We start from the raw sequence: 23,910 nt of genomic DNA on the forward strand, positions 1-23,910 counted from the left end.
TTTGGGAGTAATTCATAAGCAACCAGAATAGCCAAGAAGTAGGATGAGCTGCTGCTGGAGAGAAGGATCACAAAAACCAAGGGAAAATGCAGAGACCCCAGATAACGGAAGCTCTGGAGCTTTCCCAACTGCTGACAGGATGCAGGCCATGCCCATGCTCATTCACACCAGCACTAGCTACCAAGGTAGGCATCCAAGGATGTCATGTTCCACCTTCGAAGCTAAAGAAAACAGATCACCCACCAGCAAAGAGATCATTTTTGCCACTAACACGTTTTGCAAGTGTAGGATACAGCACTCCCAGCTTCTGCCTTTACTTGTCACTTTGTGTGCAGAGCAGCAGAAGGTCCAATTCTTTCCTGATGAGATAAAGCACTTCTGTGCAGCGCCTGTACTAAAGGCACATTGTAAATGCAGGCTTATAATTTATTTATGCACATTAGAAACTAGCTAATTTGCACTAGTGACTAGATACACTATTGGAGGTTTTCATATTTTATGAATCAGCAAGCAAGCTAATGAACAAACAATTACGGAGTGAACAAAGAAATGTACTTTGTTCGTTACTTTTAGTGAGCTCTAATAATATATTATATTAGTGAATATATTTGGTTCAAGAGATGCAGTCTAGACAGTAACCCACACCGTGCACTGAGATATTACAGAAAAGAAGTGAAACGTCTGTGCAGGGTGCGATAATGAGAAGCAAGGCAGAGCCCTTGTGTGTGAACCAAACGCCGGTGGGTGGGAGCAGCAGGCAGGGAATGTCTGTGATGGGATGAGCAGACGACTGAAGATGAACACTGCCTTGAGAAGTCTGCGTTTCTATCCTTAAATACAGCTGCGGGTCAACAAACAGCTGCTATTTGCATAGAGAAAATCAATATATTTAGAGGAGGTAGAAATTAAAGCAATTTGGGCAGGGTGTTGTTGCGGATGCTGATGCTGTGCAGGCGGTGGGAGGGCTGTGGTGCTCAGCTCCCAAAAGAGAGGTGAAGGGAGGTGCATCCCCCTGCTTTCAGAGCAGCCTGGTCCTCTCCACCCGCAGCAGGAAGCGTGGCACATCTGCACCCCACCGTGCAGCCCGTGGTGAAGGCACCTTGCCTTCCGGTACGTGCCATGGGTGTGCAGGCTTCACACGAGATGTGCCCGGCAGCTCCGGTGATGGGGCACCCCGAACCTGCTGTCAAAACTGGGGCCACGGCTCTATGCTGGCTCCTGCACCCGAAATACCCTTCTGGCAAAGGAGCAGCTCCACTAGCTACCAGCAGCTCCAGCTCGCTGGCTCTTTTGAGGCCAGCTATAAAGCTGGTAAACACTTGGACTCGTCTGACAAAACATTCGAGCAGGAGGAAATGGGGTGTGTGCAGAAATACTCCATTACATATTGTAATGGCAGACATTAATTCAATGTTAATAACACTTTGCACTTTTCAATCACATATTCTAAAACCCTTTAGATAGGTGGGGAAGCATTTGGCTGATAATTACTGGGCAGAGCCCAAAGGTGTATTCTTCCCTTAGGCACGAGGAGATGAAGTGACTTGTCAGAGTGGCAGAGCTGGGAAGAGAATCTACATCTACCCATTTCCAGACCTACATTCCCATCTAGTTGCCAGAAAGAGGAGTTAATTTAAATATTACCGTTTGCTGACCTACTTACAATGCTACCATCAAAACTTGGAAGCTGTGATCAAGTATATTCCCCTCAATACTTGGGCTTTTTTAGGATAACGCTATCTTTTGAAGTACGCCTTTCAGCTGCATTAAACAGATGGATCATTATTATTTGCTCCACTTTCTTAACAAGTCCCTGTTTGCTGCAGACTTTGGATAGACACTAGCTCAGCCTCCCAACCCTGAAAAGCACCTTCCCAGTGCAGTGATTGCTTGCTGTGATTATCACCCCATGGCCATCGTCACACCTTGCCCCAGGAGCTGGCAGGACCTAAAGACACGGCGCCTGCGCAGGCAGAGCAAGAAGCTTGTGGCCGTGCCTGTACCTGCCCCTGTTGGTCCTCTTCCCTTCAGTTTTCTTCCTAAACAACCTCCTCCTTCCTCAGCCAGCCCATTCTCAGTACTTAGTGGGTCATTCTGTCACCTTTCATCATCAACTTTCCTCCCCTTCACCAAAACCCCAAACCCTTTCCTGCTTGCAGAGAGAACTACAGCACCATCAAATATCCACAACCACAGTATGCAACGTGAAAGACGAGTTCAAAACACAGAGTCTCCAGCATCACCCACCACCCATCCTCCTGTGGTTTCTCAGGTCCCAGTGCCCTGCAGCCTGCTGAGCATCCCAGTGCTGGGCAGAGTAAAACCCTGCGGGAGGTTTAAGCCACTGCACTAGATTAAAAAGCTGATAGTGAACCCTTGAAGTAAGACAGAGGAAATGGTCAGCGCTGTGCCCAGTTCTGAGGGCTGACCAGTGCTTCCTAAGTAGGTCACATCATGTGGAGGGGAAATCACTGTTGTCTGACCCGTTATGGCTGAGCAGCCCAAAGTGCCTCCTCAGGTACCATCACCCCAACCACGCTCCACTCGTCCCACACACTGCCTGCAAAGCCACGGAGCCACCTACACTTACAGAAGGGTGAAATCCCAATTTTAATCCCCTGGGTGATTCCACCCTGATGGAAACTCCATCCCTTGAGCTCTGTGTTTCCCTCCCGGGTCACCAGGAGCCGTTAGACATCCTCAGCCTCGCCGTAACCTCCCACCATACAAACTGTTTACAGCCATTTATCGAGGTGCACCAGGTGTGGATGCGGTTACCGGCTCGGAGACTGTTTACCTCATCCTCCTTTCGGCATCACATTGTCACAGACTGTATATGAAAATCAGATAACAATGGTACTTCAGTCACAGCCAGCTCAGCTCTGCACACTTCACTCACACATGCAGCGGAGGACGCGGTGCATGTACAGTCCTCGCAGCAAACCACACACGAGCTGCTGCAATCAAGTCTCTGCCTTATCTTTGCTGAAGTAAATTACACTGAATTCTTTTTTTTTTTTTACCCCTTTTCAAAGCTAATACACAAATGACAGGATGTTGTTGAAGGAAAATATGAGCTTTCATGAGATATTATTATTAGCACATGTGCATCTCTCTGCTGCTTTGATCTTACTGTAGGTTTGTGTTTATTCCTCCTGTCTCTGGACCGGCTGAACTCAAACCCGATGTCTGCTCCGATAGAGATCCCGAACAATTAAAGCCGGGTTCATTAGCCACAACATCGTGGAGCCAAAGTTATGGGATAACTGTAAGGGTGACACTGGGCTGAATACACTCTCTACGTGTAGTTTTCCCAAAGTCTCTGGGCCGTGACGAGGTGTTCGCTGTGAACGGAAGGGTGGCAATGTGTGTACTGAACAGCGCCCTTTGATATTTCACATGTAAGTCAGAGCATGTTCAGGTTTTGTTTGCAGCGGAACTGTGCTTCTTCCATTGTTTTCTGAGCTGAAAAAACCACCACCAGTGTTCGAAAAGGCTGCCTGAAAAACAGTGTCAAGGATTCACAGCCATCTCAGATGGTCTGTGACCAAAGTGCATTTGTATATGTTATTACATACAGGTTTATTAACACTTCTGCTGGCAGCGCAGAGTCAGTGCTGCTGCAGAAGAGTAATTCCCAGGGTGTTTCTGCTTCAGTCATCAGGGGCATCATTTGCGGAGCTCCAATCAATTACAGGTCCACAACCTCCCTGTAGGCAGGGCAGCTGTACAGACAATACTCAGGGCATGTTTTGGTGGTGATGCACAGGAAGAGAAACCTAGCTTGGCACTCAGTCCCTGGACTAAAGGTGCAAAGCCAGCAGTGAGAAACAAGCAAGCAGCTTTTCAGTGAGCAAATCTGACTCTTATAAGTGAAGTCTTGGAGACTCCAGTACTTGGCAGGGTTCATTCACACTTGGTGCTATAGGACCAGAGCCCTTCAGCTGTAGAACTAGCTATAAACAGCCCCTTTTACCAAGGTAAATGGAGGGAATGAGTTAAAAGAGAACAAAGTTAGCAGGAATGGGATAGGTGATTCTATCAGCTGGCTTCATGCACAATTAGACAGTAATTTCAGACAGCCTGTGTTCAGAGCTCAGCCACGCTCTGACAGCTCAACAGGCCACAAAAATCAGATCTCAGGGATGAAATTCTTTACCTGTAGGAGACTCACATTTGGAGGGGGGAATCTGTCTGTCCTACCCTGCATCTGCTGCTGCCCCAGCTCCCTTCCCTTGTCCCTGAACAAGAAGTGCCCCACGAGCCATGCTGGTGGCACATGACAGCTCATGCTTATGCAGAGTGATGCCACTGAAGTCTAAATGAACGCCACCATGTTTGGAGGTGACACATAGGGCATTGGCATGGGCCCACTGCAACCAGATGCTATTTGTGTTGAAGGGTGATGGGAGGCTGTGTGACAGCAGCATCAGGAGGCTGGGAAAAGCCATGTGAAAAATACATCAGCCATCAAGGTACATCAGGAAGATATTCTTAATGTTTTTGTGAAAATTCTGACCTGGGGAAAAATATTACAAACAGGGTGAAAAACACCAACTGAGCCTGGGCAGGTTTTGAGAAACACCCAAGACAAGAAGTTTGCAGAACTCTGACAATTCCCCATCAGCCCTAACAAGGGTGGAAAGGGAATTGGGAACGGCAGCAATCCCAGGAGACAGCGGCTGCCAGTGCTGCTGAGTGATATTTACATCAGTGTCCTGCCAACAATACCATTACTGGATTATCAGGGTGGATTAAGCCTTTAGCCAATTACCCCGACTGGTAAATTGTAGATTGTCTAGACTCCTTCTTGTTCAACAACATGCATGAAGTTTCTCTTTATCGCTACAGCATCACACGATGCTCTTGTGGGATGTAATCCTGCGCTTCCCCGGGAGGTTCAGGTGAGCCCTGCCTGCAGCTCTGGGTTGACTTAGCGTGGCCCTGTGCACAGACAGATTTATTTCAGACAGGATTCTCATAAATTCAGAACGACTTCCAAATTTCTTGACTAGGAGATCAAAGAGGCGAGCATTTGCTTCGTGCCATCTGGGGAGCTGCTCAACAGGGCAACGCAGTCTGGGGAAGGGGGAGGAGAAGGGAAAAAAGAAAGTCTTGGAGATTATGCCCTCAAAAACAAGCTCAAATGCCACCCTCACATTAAAAAGCACTGGTTGGCAGTAACAATTAATTTCTTAACTGAAACCCGCCCAACTGTGTCCAAGTGTTTTAATTTGCCTATTGCTACAATATGCAAGGGAGCTGGCAGTAATGGATTTGCAATTAAAACTAAAACTGGCAAAGAAATCGCAAAGCTGGCAAAAGAGCTAATCTGCAAGCCATGATCACAAGATTACACAGTGTTTATGCACATGCTAATTACCCCAGTGCATCGCTGAGAATCACTTGTAGCAGAGAACACTGGGTTTGCGTGATCTAAAGCCCTGGATCTGCACCGCCAGCCCAGACAGCATCCTACCTACTTCCCACAGCTCCTGCAAGCCAGGAACACAGGGGGAATCGCCATGGTCCCTGCATGGAAGCAGGGAGCAGGGCAAGGGACAGGTATGGTCCCCATGGTGCCATTGCACACTACAGCAGGTGAGGGATGGCAATCACCTCCCAGGCAGGTAAATGCCAGCGGTCACCAAGGGCCATGTCGTCAACTGGAACACAGAGCCCATCGGGGTGTAATTAAAGCCACCCTGAAGAAACTAGCACCCAGTTATTCACCCTATTTACTTTCATCCTGCTGTCTCCTGCCTCTAAAAATAGTTATTCCAGTAGGTCCCTGGAGATCAGTGGGTTGCAGAGCACATGCACATCAGAGCACACCCTGCGCTGCAGCCACCACGGGCACCCACTGCCACGAGCAGGAAACCTTGACAAATTACCTGCAAAGGGCAGGATGGGGAGAGAAAATGACTTGAAAGTGATCAAACATCCATGCAAATCATTTATAACAGAAAGTGACAGTGGTCAGGGGCACCGTGAAGAGCAATTCTGAACCACAGGAGAGAATTTCAAGGAGAAAACAGAGTGGAAGAGTACTCCCAGAATAAAGGGCTGCTGGGAAAACTGAGATTCTTTAATATATAGAATTAAGGATTGCCAGTATCCTCAGGGAGGAAATGCAAATGGGGTTCAGACCATTTTTTTCCATAAAAATTAGGAAGGAGAAAGAATAGACTTTGAAGTTCAACATGTTAGTAAATGAAAGCAACAGCAAAGGAGACACAAAGAGAAAGCAAGCCCTGGACGCCTAGAATTATGTCTTAAACACTTGGTACTGAAAGACAGAACCTGAGGTGATGAGACTTCCCTTCATGCCACGCACAGATCCCAGAAAAATCTCTAGATTAGAAATTGCCTGAGAAAAAAGTATTGCACAACAAAGGTAGGATGGAGTACAGCATTCAAATGGGATTCTTCGGGCCTTATTCAGCCAGGCCAGGATGACGAGGCTTGAGGAGCACATCGGTGAAGACCTGGAGCACATCCAGGCTGCTCTCAGATGCACAGAGCAGAGAAAGGATTTTGGGAGTGATCGTTGACTCTACGGAATGCTGGCTGGAGCCAGTGCAGAAGGAGGTGACAGCTTATAGATGTCTATGGAGATGTCAGAAATCCAACAGGCAGCACTATGGGGATTTGCAGGTTTGGCTGCACTGACAGGGCTGATCATTCCCAACACCCTCATGGAGGCTGCATGGAGGTGAAGGACCAGAAGGATACTGTAAGGATGCATAGCAATAGTCACTGCTGGATCTGGCAGAGGAACGGATGGTCTCTGTGGTGACTTCTGAGAGGTATCACAGCCTTGCTTGGTGCTGGTAGCTGGCTGATGGGCAATTTGTATTTGGATGATGGTCATTCCAACCTGTGTACTCGGGTAAGGCAATTACAGAACAAGTTCAACCCATCATTACTGGTGGCCGTGGAATGCCATGTGTCAGGAAATGGCATCCGACCATCACCGATGCAGATAAGTGCTATGGAGTTAATGAGTGCTACAGAAAGGGTGGTTCAAGGAAGAAGTGCTCCAAAACCTGCACTGGAAATTGATTTAGCCATCCCACCAGTAATACACTGCCAAGTAGTTAATAGTACATCCAGCTGCTGGGGTAACTGAGTGAATTCAGGAGGATATGGGATAGTGGAGACAAAACACCATGATAAAGAAGAGATGATAGAACATTGGGTTCTTCAGACTATAAACTCTATGGCTCTTCCTTGCTCTGAGTGAGATGTGCGGACTCTATGAGTTTAAAGAATATAACACAACCATGTCATTTTTTCTTGAGTATTTTGGGTTGTTTTTTTTTTTTTTTTGTGTGTGTGTGTGTTTGGACTTTTTTTTTTTTCCCTTAAGTTCAGGAGAAATTTGGGAGAAATTTCTCCTTGTATCCAGAGGTTCATCTGACTTCCCTGTACTTGTTAGCCAGCACCTAAGCCAGGCTCTGCTGGTGGGGTCTGCCCTTCTGCCTTGAACAAGGAAAGCCCCAGATACAAACTGTTGCCTATTTAAAGTCATCTACAAACCAGTTTAATAAAAGCTGACTGCATCTGCTTCCATGTTATTAGTTCTGCCCCAAAACTCTGTTCCTGGCAACACAATGTTCCACGCTAATGAGCCAAATCTTCCCCTCCCATGGCAGTACTCCTAAACCTCCACACCATTCAGTTCACAAAGTTACCACCCTGTTTTCCCCTCGGGGGAGGGAAGGATTGCAGCTGCAGAGGGGGTTCTTCAAATAATATGAAGGCCAAAGATCTGTGGGAAAATCTGCTCTCAGACAAATAGCACTTGGGGGCATCTGCAGAGAGAACCAGCCCCTCTTTACTTCTGTCTGGGTCCCACGTCCTTCTGGCAGCAGAGTTTTTTATGAACCAAGCTGCCATTAATCCCCTGCCAGTTCCTGCACCCTACCATCCTCTGTGGGTAGACAGCACAGAGTGGGAGATAATGCTGCAGGGAAGTGGTATTTACTTCAGCTGGATTTTGTGGCTTCATGGGAGAGTTTCTACTTGGGGCAGTTATTTCTCACCCGCTCCTGCTGCAAGAAGGGATTTGGTGTAGAATAGGACAACTTTTCTCAGCTCCTTTTCCAGGGTATTTTCACCCATTCTTGCTACTTTTCTCCCTGCAGCACTGAGCACAAGATCAACAGCGATGTGAGGTTATCAAGCTGCAGTGATGCTGCTCAGATTAAAGAGACATCAGATAACTTTCATTACCTAACTGAAACTCTCTGCTTGACCTTTATAGAGACATGGTAATGCCTAAGAAGCTGGAGGACTCTGCTGCCTGGCAGACACCCCAAGGCACCCCAGCTCTCCCTCCCCACTGCCCCTGTGACTGAGATGCAGAAACAGCTGGGATGCAGAGATTCAGAGAGGGATGGGACACAGAGAGAGCGGCACAGGATGCCTGGGATGCAAAGCTGCACAGGGCACGAGGCAGAGCCCCAGCCACCATGAACGCATGTGGTTTTGGCCTCTGCAGCTCACACCTGGAGCCTCCAGTAAGGAAAACTTTAGGCTTAGAAGCTGACACAGGCACAATTGATGGCTCTAATATCTCACAAATGGATGCACTCGCAAAACAGCCTTCCCTACCCCATTGTGCCGAGTTTCCTCATGCTTCTGAAAGTTGGACTGAACTCATCTGACTGCCTCCTCTAATGCTTTCTGGTATAAACCTTTCCGCACCACATGCGACAGCAGCATCTCCCTGGAAAAGATTTCGTTTGCTTCAGACTTTGCCTGAAGCCATTAACTGACAAACTGGCAGCTAACTACTGTTAACAAATGATTTCCTAGAGATTACTGTTTAAGTAAAAAAGGTTCCAAGATAAATAGACTCATTCCTCATGACAAGGAATTTGAATTATGCATCCAGGGGTTTGGTACATGTGTCCAAAAACTCTGCCGTGCAGTCCTGGAGGATGTTCTCATCAGCATGTTACAAGTGGGTAAATAAGAAATGACATTTTGTCCTCGGATTAATAGCACTGATTTGTGCGGCATGTGTATTTAAGACACGTTGGACCATCCAAGGCTCATTCCCACCCAGCTAATGCCACTCTATGAAACTACCATCCAGGCTGAGAAGGCAATTTGCTTTTAAAGAGAGAAAAGATGCCAATTGCCTTGAAGGAGCTGTGGTCTTGGGACCACCTGCAACTTGCTAAAACATGATGAAACTGCAATTTGTTTAATATCTTGAAGTAAATGGTCTACAGGCAGCACAGCTTACTTTTTTTTGGCTAGTCCTTCTCTGATCACTTCTGAAACATCCCCTCTCGCAGCAGCCTGGGTTGGATCTGATGGGGCTTTTATCCAGTATCATCAACGTCACTTTCATAGAATCCCGGACTGGTTTGGGTTTGAAGGGACCTTAAAGCTCATCCAGTTCCAATCCCCTGCCATGGGCCTGGACACCTTCGACTAGACCAGGTTTCCCTGCAGTGCTCTCCAAACAGCGCTTACACATGAAGTGATAAAGCTCCAAAACGCTCCTAAGGGAAACTGAGTCACAACAAAACAAGCTCCTGCAGGATTGGGAGCAGGAGCTGGGATCAAACCGTGCTTCCTCTGCTGCAGCCCTGCACGGCAGTTACAAGACTATCTGGTTCCTCTGCTGTAAAACTTGGTACCCTGCCTCACTTCTTACCTGATTTTGAGAACATCCTGTGTTAACACATAAACAAGTGGTGCTACTCATGTTTGTGTATTTGGCTATTGACATGTGTCTGACAGGGCACCTGGAATCGCTCGGCTTCATATCAAACCAACTCCCTGGGGAGCAGACAGGAGAGAGGCAGCTCCCACCCACAGCAAACACCAACGCTCCCGCCCGAAGCCAGGCATGGCACTGCTTTTAGAAGAGAATTTGGATAAAGAGTGATGCTTTTGGATACAGGAGCTGATCTTTCAGGCATTTATATGCAGATCCATGTACTAGATCAGTAGAAATACTGTAATTTTAAAACATTCTCTTTGGCCAAGTTTAAATCTATGCATGCAGTTATATGCTATTTCCAGTAAATGCCAATAACCAAGCAACTGGCACTGATAGATGAAGTAGTTTTCTGTCCTCAAGCGTAGAAATGAGATTTTTTCTACAACAACCCTTGCACTCAAGTGCTGTCAGAAGTCCCAGCCAGCACACATTTGGTGTTTGTACCTGAATTCTGCTCCCAACGGGAAAAACAGAGTTCACCAGAATAGTAAAAAACTCACATTGCCAGATATATCCCTGGTTTCAGCTATCAAATCAACTATGAAAAACACAAAAGAGCTTAGGCACGATGTTAACTACAAGCCAGAAACATCAAAAGCTTTTTAGCTATTTCTAAACACCAGTATCTGTTATATTGTACAGAGCATGAATTCCAATATGAGCCAAAATGTCTAAGCACTTGGTTGGAAATCTATCCTTACATCACTGCTGACTGTGTGTAGAAATGAATGCACTTATTCTATGAGGTTTAGATAAAATCGCTGCCCTGTCAAAGTGTTCCCATGTCCCTTGGTCCAGCTGTTTTTAGAGTGCCATACTAGCCAACAGCAAAAACATTTCTGTCATGTCACTTTACAGCATTTGATCCTTCGAAGTTAGTAACATCCTGCAAGAATTCAACTGATCCATCTAAAAACTTGAAGCATTTTTCCACTGGAAAAGGGACAGACCTGGACGAGGGACAAGAGCTGTCCCTAAGTTAAAACAATGCGGAGAACAACACTAAGTCTTGCAGTAAATCACTCTGAGTCGCACTGCTTGAAGAGCTTGTGTCCTGCCCTGTTACAACCACAGCTCCATCTGATTTGAATGAAACTTCAGACTTCAGGATGTTCATGCCAGCTATTTAAGCAGCAATGTCATTTCTTCAGCACCCGATTACTGTATTTGCTACCCCCACAGATTTTGCTCCAATTCCAAAAGCAAACTTATTTTGAGGAAATAGACTGTTTCCAACTGGCTTTTGAGGGACCACACACTTAAAACCCTGGCCAGGCTTAAATCTTCAGCCATCCTCGTGTTTGAGGCTGTACAACTCCAGCATCCCCATCTCTATTTACAAAAGAAACATGCGAATGAGATCAGCACTGAAGATTCAAACATTCTTTACAGAAAACTATCCCTATAGTGATGATTTCAAACAAGCAACCAGCTAAACCCAAAACAACAGCAAGGAAATCAAACCTGATGAGCTCTTCAAAAAGATCTCGAGCGATATCAGTTGGCAGGACCCTGTTGCCTATCCCAGAGCTACAGCAGTTTATCCCAGCCAAAGCCCAAAGCCAGGAGGCTGCATCCTTTCATACTGCCAAACAAAAGCCAAGTTCTGATCGCTGGGATGAGGAAGAACTTTTTTTGTTGGGGATACATTGCTGCATAATTACTGCAGATTTCATTTACTTTCTTCTGAATACCACAGCAGCTCAAAGGCTGGGTAGATGTGGCAGTTCCTCATGCTACCTAAAGCTCCAGGTTTACATTTTGACAGTTATCCCTCTAAAATACAGGGATGTGTGTGTCCATTGAAGGAAAAGAAAGTATTTCCATTGATAGGAGACAGGGAAATACAACTGATCCTGTCAAACTGACAGCAAAGAAAGAGTTTCATGTAAAATTAAACAAAATAAAAATGATTTACCCATTTTCTCCATAAAATCCGAGTTAGAAACATGCGGATAAGAGTGCAAGGGAACACCCCGAGCAAGGGACTATTCCTGGGACTAGAACGTGGAAAATTCCATAAAGCACGAATGTTGCTAAGAATATTCGAAAGTCAAAGCTTTCTGTGGGTGTGCACGCACAGGGATGTCAACACAACTATTTCATGATCACCGAAATTGCTACTAGCCTGCATCCTCTCCGAGTGGCTATTTTTAGGACCCAGCCTTTCATGTGGTATAATGATGTGGATTTTACAAGAGCATTTATAATGTGTTTCATATGGTGCAGAGTCCTGGAGAAATCACTTTATATCAGGGAAAGTCAAACAAAAAGGTTTGGGTGGGTTTGTTCCTTTAGTTTTTACCTTCTATTATTCTGCTTCGGATTTGGGGTTCATGTGCATATCTGAATTGTGACAGCACTTGGTATCCCAAAGGAACACTCAGCACAGAGAGATGCGATCCCCCAAAACCTCACCTGGATTTCTGAGTCCACAAATTCCTTTGGACAGTTGGATTTCAAAGCTGGCAATGCCCCACTCTAAGTTAACGCAGGAAGCCAAAGCTCAAAGGCCAAACCTCGACCTCGGCTATGCTGGTGTCAGGGGTTGTGCGCTGCCTCCCACATTAGTTGCCCTTTCTTTTTTAGGGCAGAGTCACACAAAGCAAGGTCTGTGGATGATGGTCACTCCTCCTCGCTATCTCTGCTTCCACACCAGTAACTCCAGGCAGCAGCATGTAACAAGACCCAACTCATCAGCCTCTCCACGCTAAGAACAACACTTTTTCATGTGGTAGATCTTAGGATGGTTTATTTCCTAAACATGAAAGCAGTCTCCACAGTGCCATCTCCTCAGTGTCGGAATAAAAATTCCACATTCCCGAGCCTTCCTGAACATTTTGCTGGGAATAGCATCCTCCCAGCCCTCCTTCCACAGCGTGTTTATCACTGCAATCCCCTCATGTTGAGTCAAGCAGACTTCTATGACCTTGGGCTTTCACATTTTACTTTTGTGTTAAGTCCCATCAGAGAAGAACCTCCGTTTACACTCGTGTCTGCTGTTCCTTGGAGCAAACCACAGCAGAACACAAATTCAATATAGAGCAGACGAGCTGAATCACTTAAAAAAGGAGCTTTTTTGGTCAGTCCATGATTACTGTGTAGCTCTTCAAGGCAGACGTGTACTTTGTATATTATAGTTCCAGATTCTCAATGGAACAAAGGAGACACTGTTGAGATTTTTTTTTCCTATCATTTAATCAAATGTAAAGTTGTTATAACCGGAGGGGAAAAGTGCTCCAGATTCTAGGATCCAGCTTTACTTTGGTTTCAAAAACTTACCACAACATTGTTGAGTTTATTGTTTTCTTTAACAAAAATACTAATTTTGGGACCCCATGAAACACAATGAACCAGATTCTTCTCCTTGCAGCTAAGCTGTCTTTAGCACAGAAGCGGTGGCTGGGAGAGGAGCAGTGGTTTAAAGCCACTTTGGTGACCTCTTGCCCAGCACCTCCAGCCAGCAGGATCCTCTGGGTGGGTACCATTAACTCTGCCATCTTTCGCCAGCCCTCTTCATCCTCAGTATTGTCCAACTGTCTCACTTTCTTCATGAAACCACTTCACAGAGGCACTGGTGGTGAAATACTCCTTCATAACTTTGTGAATGGTCATAAAATATAAAGACCTAAAGGCAAAAAAAATCAGAGAGATCCCACGGGACAGAGCAGGGATAACTTGCTCCATAAGGAGGTGAAGGTGAGAGCATTTTGTCCAAGATCACTGGGAGGTGACCAAGAAAAGGATCCTGCTGTAATCAAGAGTCAGAAGCACATGATGTTGCAATCACTTCCTTAAAGACATGAAGTAGGTGGGTTTGAGCCAGCAGCATGTGCTGAATGGGCTGTCCTGAGGTGAGAACGAAGACCTGATACTCACAGAGGGTTTGGCACAGACTTTGCAGGCTCCCAGAACAAATCCTCATCCACAGCATGGAACACTCACCCTGCCTGGGGGCTGGAGGGAGCTGTGCCCTCCTGGACAGACCACTGGACAAGCCAGCAGACAGAGCAGCCGTTCAGGCTTTACTGATTCAGCTGGATTAAAACTGGAAACTCGGAAACGAACAGCTCTGTATCCTGTTACCAATCCTCTGAGTCACCCATCCTCCTACCAAACCTTTGTTTCATCCTCCAGACATACAGACTAATAAGCAAGTATCATGTTATAGAGAGATTTGAAAGAATAGCACATGAAAGGGTCTGTGGGGAGCGGGGACTCACAGGTCCCAGCTTGGGACTACCTGGGATTTGGTCAGGCTGAGGAGTTTTCCCTGCTGCAATGTCTCTGCAAAGAGCTCAGGAAGCAACTTGCACATCCTTTCCTATTTCTGTGCCCTCCACCCACCACTGGTAAATGATGAGGTAAGAGCATATATACATCAGGCTGGGAGAGATGCTGATGTAAGCCATCTCCCAGCACCCAGAGCAGTGAGCTAGAGCAGCAAAGGCATGGGAAACCAAGGAAGCGCACAGCAAAGGAGAGGTGTTACGTGATGGCGCAGACAGCCCAAAGCCTCGGAGAGGTGGGATGGAGAGAAGTTCCTGCAGCGGCAATGACCTCTGCAAGAGGATGTCTGGCATCTAGTCCCTCTTCAAATCAATACAGCAACCAGGAGGAGACAATCCTTAAGGATTTCTTTAACTCACACATGGTGAAGGAGATTTTAGTAACTTAACGGTAGCACATGCAAACCTGCCCTGTCCAGCACAGCCTCCTGCGAGTGTACAGGAGGTCTTTACTTCACCTTAACTATGGCGAACTAGTGAGGGGCTCAAAGGCCAACTTGTATGAAAGCACTCTGTGATTCTATGAACTATGGATGTGACATTAATAGCAATCTGCAGATGTTTCCCCCAAACTGCTGAAGTTTCTCAGCACTTCACTGCGCTCTACCAATAACCATCATGCCTTGTACATGCAGACACACACAGTCTGGACCAGACTGCAATCTCAGGCGTGCAGTTCACACCACCCGTATCCTGAAAACCTGCCTCGCTTGCAGATCATGCTACAGATAAAGAGGGATTCAGCCTGTGATTAGGATCTGGCCTTTCACAGATGATCTGTGAGAGCAGTCAAGAGAGTCATCTCCACAGAGTCTACAATGGCTGTTTAGTCACAGGAACACGCGTGGTTGCTTGAACGGGTACATTGGAACAGCAAACGCCCGCACTCCCTTCTCCTGGTTAAAGCACATGCCATGTGCTGCTCAACCCCAAATCACTTTGTACTTCACAGTTACAACTTCAAACGTATTAATCATTAACATGGAGGAGCTTTGGGAGCTTGGGCTGATGTGAGGGTTTTGCTACTCTCTCCAAATTCTCAACCAGTTGAGCTAATAGCACTTCACAAACAGCAACAGTTGGAAGTTTGCAGGAACGGTGCTTGTACCATACACATCTCATAGCAACTCCCCACTGACAAAGCATCCCATGCCTGGGAAGCCAATTCCGGAGTAGACTGTGAAGGAATCCCAGTGGGAGAGCAGATATTGTTGAACTGTCTGAATCACATGCGCACTCATTCACATGCACGGATTTACATAAAACTTGGGTTTTTGCTTCCCTGTGACATTTCTTCTTCTCTTTTTTGCCTTCCCAACCATTTTAAAAATAAGGTTATATTAGACCACACACAGGCAGTGCTGTATCATGTCACTGCTTCTTAAGCAGAACTCTCTAATTTATTTCAAAGGGAAGTTCTGCTTCAAAATTGAGGGTGTGATATGAACTCAGAAATTAACACAAGAATTTTCCTTGGGGGGGAACCAAGGCTGAATCAGACATGCAATAAATGACCTCGGAAGCCCTGTGCCTTGGTACATCCACCTATCCCCCATCATGCTTTAATAGAAAAAAGTTATTTTCACCATTACCCTATTTCAAGTTAGGTAGAAGAGCTGGAATTAGTGGATTCACTCTGGTCGGGAGGGAACAAGTTACTCATCTGTGTGTCTGCCAGGACATCCATCAGCAGGCACCGCACTCCTAATCTTTTCTGCTGGGAATATAACAATGTATGGGGAGAGAGGACTGTCCCAATGAGGTCCCACAGCACAAGCCCCATGCCAGCGAACCTGGCTGGGATGCTGCAGGCACTGCTGGGAATGCTCAGACCTACCGGTGGCTTGCAGCTGCCCTCCCTCCATGCACCACATCTGGAGAGGGATGCAGCAGCCCTCTCACGCACAGCAACAAATCCCTATCACATGGCAGCTCCAGGGAGTTTTTCCACTGGTTTCAACAGGATCCAAACTCAACACAAGAAAAAGCACCACTAAACCATTGCCCTGACAGTGCAAGCTGGGACTGAAAGAAAGACCTCCGCACAGAAGCAGCTGAGCTGCAGATTTCCTTCCACCAACTGCTGTGGGGGCAACAGCTTCCTCCTGCAAAGGGATGGAGCAGCACCACGTCCGAGAGCTCAGCTGCTTCTGTCCAGCGAAGGGCAGCAGGAGGATTTCAGCTTCATGCTTTTTGACCTCACTTTAGACATGTGGGACCTGTGGCCCCAGGCCAGCAGTAACTGCACTTTCATCTTGTCCTGCCCAAGGGGACATTTCAAACCCTCTGAGCAGGAACCAAGCTCAAGAGGCTTGCTGGACCACAGGGACCAGGCTCTGAACACTGGAACCTGCAGCTTCATTTGGGGACTTGAGATGTGCAGAGCTTGGGAAGGTACCACCACCCTTCTGCTCCTTCAGCAGCTCTGGTTAGACAACTTCATAATGAAGAAAATGAGGTAGTGTCTGTTTTCCAAAGAAACTGAGGCTCTTGGATCTCTTTTCTCACACAGACAGCAAGTCCAGTGCCTCAACTTTATATATAGAACCTTTGAATTCTGCCTGCATACACCTCACACAACAGAGGTGCACAGAAGGTGTGAAGATCTCCCCTGGGAGCTCTGCCATCGACTGGAGCAGGGAGAACTTGTGCCCTACATACGGGACAGCATGGTTCATTCCCCTCTTTTATAAACCTATTTACAAAAGGAACTTAAAGAACTTGTAAGTGCTCCTTCTACCATTTAACTACCACATGGTACAAGATATAACAATGTTCAGAAAACCCCCTCGGGTCTAAACTCAATTATATAACTGTAGCAAGAAAAATATTTTAATCTGATCAAAGTGTTAACATGTTTGACCATGTCTGACCTCTAATGTTTGTAACCACCTAAAAGGCTGATGTTCTCACTAAGGATGTACCTTAATTTGATTTAAAGTCATTTGTACTATTTAAAAAAAGGATATAGTTTTATGATTTTTTATTTCAGTTAGAAAAACAGTTCCTCAGCTTGTCAGTATTCTTTGGAAGTTTCTTGCAGATTTTTAACTGGTAAATCCTATATATTCCACTCAAGGAAAAGCTGGACTTTGCAAGTCAGGAGAGTCAAAGCAGAGCCACAACCAATCACATATGAGAGACTGGAGCGACGGGTGAGAAACGGTTCTCCTGGTGCCTTGCAAAGTTCTGAGGTTTCAGACGCATGCACAGGCTCCTTCTTCACTCCCAGCCCTCCCTTTCCCTCTTTGATAGCTTGACTGCCAGGCCGGGCTACTTGTGCATGCTCAAACAGCATCATTACAGCTGAATTACCCTAAATTCATGTTTGCCACCTGGAGCAAAGGTGGCCACTGAGCCCAGTGCCCAGGATCTGCCCACTGCAGGGTGGCTCCTGCCACATCCTGCTGGTCGCTGGAGACATCAGCTGGGCTGGGCCTTGCTACTGCTGTTAGGTACTCAGACATGTCCAGTGCATCACTTCAGAGCAAGATCACAGAATCACAGGCTGGGACCTTGAAACTCATCCGACTCCAGCCCCCTGCCACGGGCAGGGACCCCTTCCACTAGAGCAGTTTGCTCCAAGCCCCTGTGTTCAACCCGGCCTTGAACACTGCCAGGGATGGGGCAGCCACAGCTTCTCTGGGCACCCTGTGCCAGCACCTCAGCACCCTCACAGGGAAGAGCTTCTGCCTAAGAGCTCATCTCAGTCTCCCCTCAGGCAGGTTAAAGCCATTCCCCTTTGTCCTGTCCCTACAGGCCCTTGTCCAAAGCCCCTCTCCAGGTTTCCTGAAGCCCCTTTAGGCACTGGAGCTGCTCTAAGGTCTCCCCTTAAGGAGCCTTCTCTTCTCCAGGCTGACCCAGCCCAGCTCTCTCAGCCTGGCTCCAGAGCAGAGCTGCTCCAGCCCTCGCAGCATCTTCATGGCCTCCTCTGGACCCACTCCAACAGCTCCACATCCCTCTTGTATTGGGGGCCCCAGAGCTGGACACAGGACTGCAGGCGGGTGTCTCACAGCACATAAATAACACAAGTGAGTGTGTTTCGGTAAAAAGACGCAATTTTGGCTGGGGAGATGTGGGGAGCTCAGCAGGATGCTGGGGTGAGCAGAGGAACAGTTAGCAGGCCATAACCACCTCAGGGAAACAAAACAAAAGTGATGTTGCTGTGAAAATAAGAAAAAGAGGAAAGCAGCACACTGGTAACACTGGCAGCAACACACCCACCCAGTTGGCTCCAGCACCACTCACAGCGCCCACCTGGGGTCTGGAGGGAGCCCCTGGAGCAGAAATGTGGTTTTACAGTGAGTTGCAGAGTGGGGTTCAGCCTGCAGCCTCGGCGCCAGCTGCCCTTCATCTACAGTCATGTATTCTGTTTTTCAATCAGGTAAATGTAAAGCCCTGACAGTTTGCCAAAGTACTCCTGGGTTAATTCATTTAATTTTTAGTTTTGGAAGGTTCTGAACTTCATCCTGGCTGCAAACACCCGTTTCCAGGAAGCATCATTAACCAACATACAATCTCCACTATCGAGTGCACCCACGAGTGTGGTACATAATGCCATTCACTCACACAACCCTCCTCTCCGACTCTACTTTTGCTAAAGTGTTAATTAAACACACTTCTGCGGATGGTGAAGTATCTGCAATCTTCAGTCACAGATCTGACCTCCTCAATTACTGGAAACAGCCACCAGATTATAGCCCACAATTCATCCAATATACTCAGTAACAATAAATCTATATGAAAGCAATACACAATTTACTATGATAACCTTTGCATACTCAATATAAATCCAAGACAAAATTGCCCAGCTATTCCAATACTGGGATAGCTATTATACCAAGTCAAAAACCACTAGACCAACCTTTATCTGAGAAGGAATCTTCCCATGTCTGTTAGGTTGTGAGTTAAAAGTCTGTTAAATCCAATCAGTTTCATAAGGCACGCAACAAACCACTACAGGATCAGAACAGGCCTCAGTGAAGCTGGCTGGGGCAGGGGATGATTCCCATGGCTCCCAAAGGGATGGAATCATTCCCTCTCTCCTACTTCATTTACCCGCTTTGAGTTCTGCACTGTCTACTTACTCCTGGTCCAACAGGAACCACTTGGGTTTTTATTACATTATCAAGGGGAAAAGCGATTCACAAGCCACAATCTGCTTTTAACCCTAATTGCTAATAAATAGACTATTGCACTTTGTGGCCCATCTAGTAAGGGTTTAGGATTAAAAGAAATATTCCATTACAAGAGAGAGTTGCCGTGATAATATAACTCTGAACTTATCAGATTCTATAGCAGGGAGCAAACTTAATACGTTTAAATAAGACAAATTTAATAGAATTAGACATTTCCCAGGAAGAGAGCAGCTTAATATTTTAGAAGGGTGAGAGGGACACCTGGTACCTGGATGAAGGGACACAACGGTGGGAAGCAACAGGAGAAATGCTTATTTGGATTACAACAACGTACGCTGGCCCTGTCTTGCAAACGCATCTTTCCTGGCTGCAAACCCAAGGAAGACTCCAAAATTTAAGGACAGATCCTCAAAAACTGACTTCAGCAAAGCTCCAGCAGCCTGCAGGCAGGGGAATCTGTGCCTCCAAGAAAGGCTGTACTGGGGTTGGGGCAGGCTCATGGAGGGACCCATCTCCCGCGACCCAGGCCAGCAGTGTCAGCCCGCAGGGCACAGCAGCGATTCCCACAAACAGTATTTCATCTCACTTTGAGTTTCACACACCACAATCCATCACTTTTTCATAGCTCCAGTTTAACATCCTACCCCTCCAGCCAACAAATGCCTGAAGTTAAGCACAATGTTATATATTCTTTTCCAACGTTATCCCTTTAAAAGTGAAAAACTAAACCCGAAATAAACCAACTGATGTTCTGTTCTCATTTATCGATCGCAAACAGAATCATGTCTGAAATGAACGCAGCAATACCGGCTCCCCAGGAGCAACACAAGCACCAACTGACTGCTGCAATGTTGTGACATGATTTTCTGGAGATGGCGATGGGAAAAGACAGCTTTTGCAGAGAAGCCTTTAGTTCAATTATTCAGACAGCAAAACTTGTAAGCATGAGAATACAAAGAGTTACTAAAGATGATATGACCCAAGAGGGAAAAAACTTCATAGAAAGAAGACAGGAACAGTCCTCCAGCAGCATGAAGCCTTTTCCTAAATACCTCTATTGCCATTTTAGAAGCACAAGATCCATTCTCTGAACCATGATCCACAACAGAGCCCTCACTAAAGCAGGCCAAACCCTGGCCATCTCACAAGCAGATATATCAAACTGAAGTCGAGCTGCGGGACATATCCCTGAACACAAACACCAGAAGCTGCTCGCCTCTAAAGGCAGTGACCCAGAAAAAGGAAGGGGCATTCTTACATCATTTTTTGATTTGATTGTAAAGGCAAACCTAGAGGATGGGGAGACTGGAAAAGAAGCTCCTCCAGCAAGCTCGGAGAGAGGCAGGCGCTTGCTGCCAAGCACCTCTCCCCCTTCCCATTCTTTCTCCCATTTACACAGAGCAGTGCTCAGGCGTTTTAGGAACCAGGCTGCAATGTGTCAGGAAAAAAAGCCTGCACGATACCTGCAACACACTGCAGCAGTGCGAGAGAGGCCACGAAACTTCTCCGTAAGGAGAGGATGAACTCACCAGCGGCGACATGGATCCATTCGGCAGATACGGATCTGAGAGCATGAGGAAGGGGTAGCCAGAGTACGCAGATCCTTTATACATCCCTGGGTCCTGATGCTTCATACCTGTTAAAATTAAAGTTCCCCATCAAAACTCACTTTACGACAGGTGATTCCTGTGCATGTCGGGGCCCACCGTAAAGGTTACGGTGTGGTTTTCGGGAGTCTTTTTGCTCTGTAACCTTTGGAAAGGGTGTTTGGAGGGGTGCTGGGGTCCCATGGGGGTGCATTGGGAAGCCTCATTGCTGACAGGAGCAGCATTCCCATGAGGGCCATGGCGGCCAGGCCGGCATCTCTCACCCCGGGGTGGTGAGGTCGGGGAGCCGGGGGAGTTCACCGGCGAGCACCCAGACGCGGGACACACACACACACATAGGGAAGGGGGCTCGCTGCGACTAACCATCATCCATGTGGTCGGGCAGCTTCTCCTGGTAAGCCCTCTGCGGGTCCTGCACCCTCCGGACGGCCTGCACAGGGAGAGACACAGCCGGGCATTGCGGGGCGGGAAGGGCGGGAGCGCGAGGGTGGTGGTTGGGGGGGGGGGGGTCCGGTTTACCTCAGGGTCGGCGGCTGCGGCGGCGGCCGGGCTGCCGGTCCCCTCCGACTCGTTCACCAGCGAGGACTTGAGGTCGGCCAAGTCGCGCTCCGTGAAGGCGTTCTCGGGGATCTTCTCCTCCTGCTCGCCCTCGTCCTTGAAGGCCAGCATCTCGTCCGTGGCCCCCAGGTCGTCCCCGCCGCCGCTGCCCAGCTGCGGCATTTTCCTCACGCCGCTCCCTCACGGGCCGCGCAGCAACTTTCCCGGTGAGTATTGTTCTCCGGCGGCCGATCGAGCCCTCCGCAATTACCAGGTGGCTTTTTTCCCCCTGCTCCCTCAATCGCTTTTATTTTTTTCAATCTTCAAATAATAAAAAAATCGCTCTTCTCAAATTTTTCTTTATAAAGTTTTTTTTTTCCTCCTTTTCCAACTTTTAAACTTTTTTCCCTTTAATTTCCCCCCTCCAAATTCCCGTTCAAAGCCTTTCTTTAAAAAAATAAGGTAATACTATGATTGTTTTTTCTTTTAAAGCTTCCCCCCCTCCTTCCTTTCCCTCCCTTCCCCGGCGGCCCGCGGGGGCTCGGCAGGCTGCGGGCGGGCGTCGCGGGATGCCGGGCTGGGCTGGACCGGACCGGCCCCCCGCTTCTCCCTGCCGCCGCCGCCACCGCCCCCCCCCCCCCCCCGCCGCCGCCGCCGCCCCGGCCCCTCCGAGCCCCGGAAAGTTGCCCTGTGAGCAGCGGGCGCCGGCGGCACCGGAGGCACGGAGCGGCCGGTGGCTGTGTGCGAGCGCGGCGGCGCGGCGGGCGAGGGCTGCCGGCATCAAAGCGGCCGCCGGGTGATTGGCAGCGGCGGGGAGGGGCCGGGGGCGGGCACACACAGAGGCGCACAGACATACACACACATAGACATACACACACACACACACAGACATACAGACACACAGACACAGACACACACAGACAGACACACACATACGCACACGCAGACACACACACAGACATACAGACACATACATAGACACACACACAGACATACAGACAGACATACAGACAGACACACACATAGACACACACACAGACATACAGACACACACACACAGACACACACATACGCACACGCAGACACACACACAGACATACAGACAGACATACAGACAGACACACACATAGACACACACACAGACATACAGACATACAGACAGACACACACATAGACACACAGACATACAGATGCACACACAGACACACACACACAGACACACAGACATACAGACACACACATAGACACACACACAGACATACAGACGCACACACACACAGACATACAGACACACATACAGACATACGCACACACAGACACACACACAGACATACACACAGACATACAGACACACACACACAGACATACAGACACACATACAGACATACGCACACACAGACATACGCACACACAGACACACACACAGACATACAGACAGACACACACACAGACATACATACAGACACACACAGACACACACAGACACACGTACAGACACACACAGACACACACAGACACACATACAGACACACACAGACACACACAGACACACAGACACACACACACAGACACAGAGACACACAGACATATACACACACACACATGAGCACACACATGCACACACGGTCCTGGAGTGCTTATCTTAAAGGGATCAACAGCCCGCCCCAGCGGGGTGAGCCCCCTCTGGCATGGATCCGAGGGAGGGGGGTGTGATTGGGAGTGTGGGGTGGCCCCATGATGGCCTGAAATGGGGGCTCTGTGCAGCCCCTGGGTGTGGGCACATACCTGTATGCACAATCAGCTCACACGCCTGTGCGCACATGTGTACTTGCACACGCCTGCACACACATGTGTGTGCACACATCAGTGTGAACACATCTGCACACACAGCTGTGGCCACACGTGTATACACGTGCCTGCTTTCACATCTGTGCACACACTCATCTGCATCTGTGTATGCATTTGCACAAACACAGCTGCATGCATGTGAGCATCTTCATGCGTGTCTATGCACATGGTCTGTAATATGCATCAGCACACATCTGCATTGGTGCAGCCCCACACGGTCTCTACAGGTGTCTGTGTGTCCATCTGCACACACATCTGTACACACAGAGCAGCCCGCACAGCTACACATCTGGCACACATGAGCAGTTAGCTACACACACCAGCAGGATCCACACATAGCCCAGAATGCATCGTCATTCTGATGAGCACACACCTGCACACAGCAGCACACAGCAGCACATCTGCACACACAAACACATCTGCATGCTCACATTTGCCCACGAATCTATAACCAGATGGGCAGCACTAAAACAACTAAACACAGAGGGCAAAGATCTGTACGTGGAGCTGCAGATACTTGTCAGCACATGTATGCGTGCACACACAGACACACATCAACACACGTGTGTGCACACACTGAGACACATCAGGACATTTATGTTTGCATGCATCACCATGTATATGTATGCACACACAGACACACATCAACTCATAATATGCATGCACACAGACAAGTAACAACATGTATGCATGTACACAGACACATCAGGACATGTATGAGTGCACAAACAGGCATACATCAGAAC

The 23,910-nt window shown here is 47.7% G+C and overlaps 1 protein-coding gene across 5 annotated transcripts in view; it reads right to left on the reverse strand.

Annotated features, from left to right (window-relative positions):
• TCF7 (transcription factor 7) overlaps positions 1 to 21,924 on the reverse strand; it is a 62,499-nt gene extending 40,575 nt beyond the window's left edge. For 3 of the 5 annotated variants that reach the window (XM_065690289.1, XM_065690292.1, XM_065690290.1), the window contains exons 1-3: positions 21,299 to 21,923; positions 21,143 to 21,209; positions 20,702 to 20,808 (exon numbers count right to left, since the gene is read on the reverse strand). In XM_065690289.1, the coding sequence (XP_065546361.1) occupies positions 20,702 to 20,808; positions 21,143 to 21,209; positions 21,299 to 21,499 (375 nt within the window). In that variant the 5' untranslated portion in view covers positions 21,500 to 21,923. Of the gene's footprint in view, positions 1 to 20,701; positions 20,809 to 21,142; positions 21,210 to 21,298 lie in introns of all 5 variants that reach the window. The other 2 variants (XM_065690288.1, XM_065690291.1) reach the window with 1 other exon arrangement.
• Positions 21,925 to 23,910: the final 1,986 nt, after the last annotated feature.

The sequence above is a fragment of the Lathamus discolor genome, chromosome 10, assembly GCF_037157495.1.
Source record: "Lathamus discolor isolate bLatDis1 chromosome 10, bLatDis1.hap1, whole genome shotgun sequence".
Taxonomy (NCBI): Eukaryota; Metazoa; Chordata; class Aves; order Psittaciformes; family Psittacidae; genus Lathamus; species Lathamus discolor.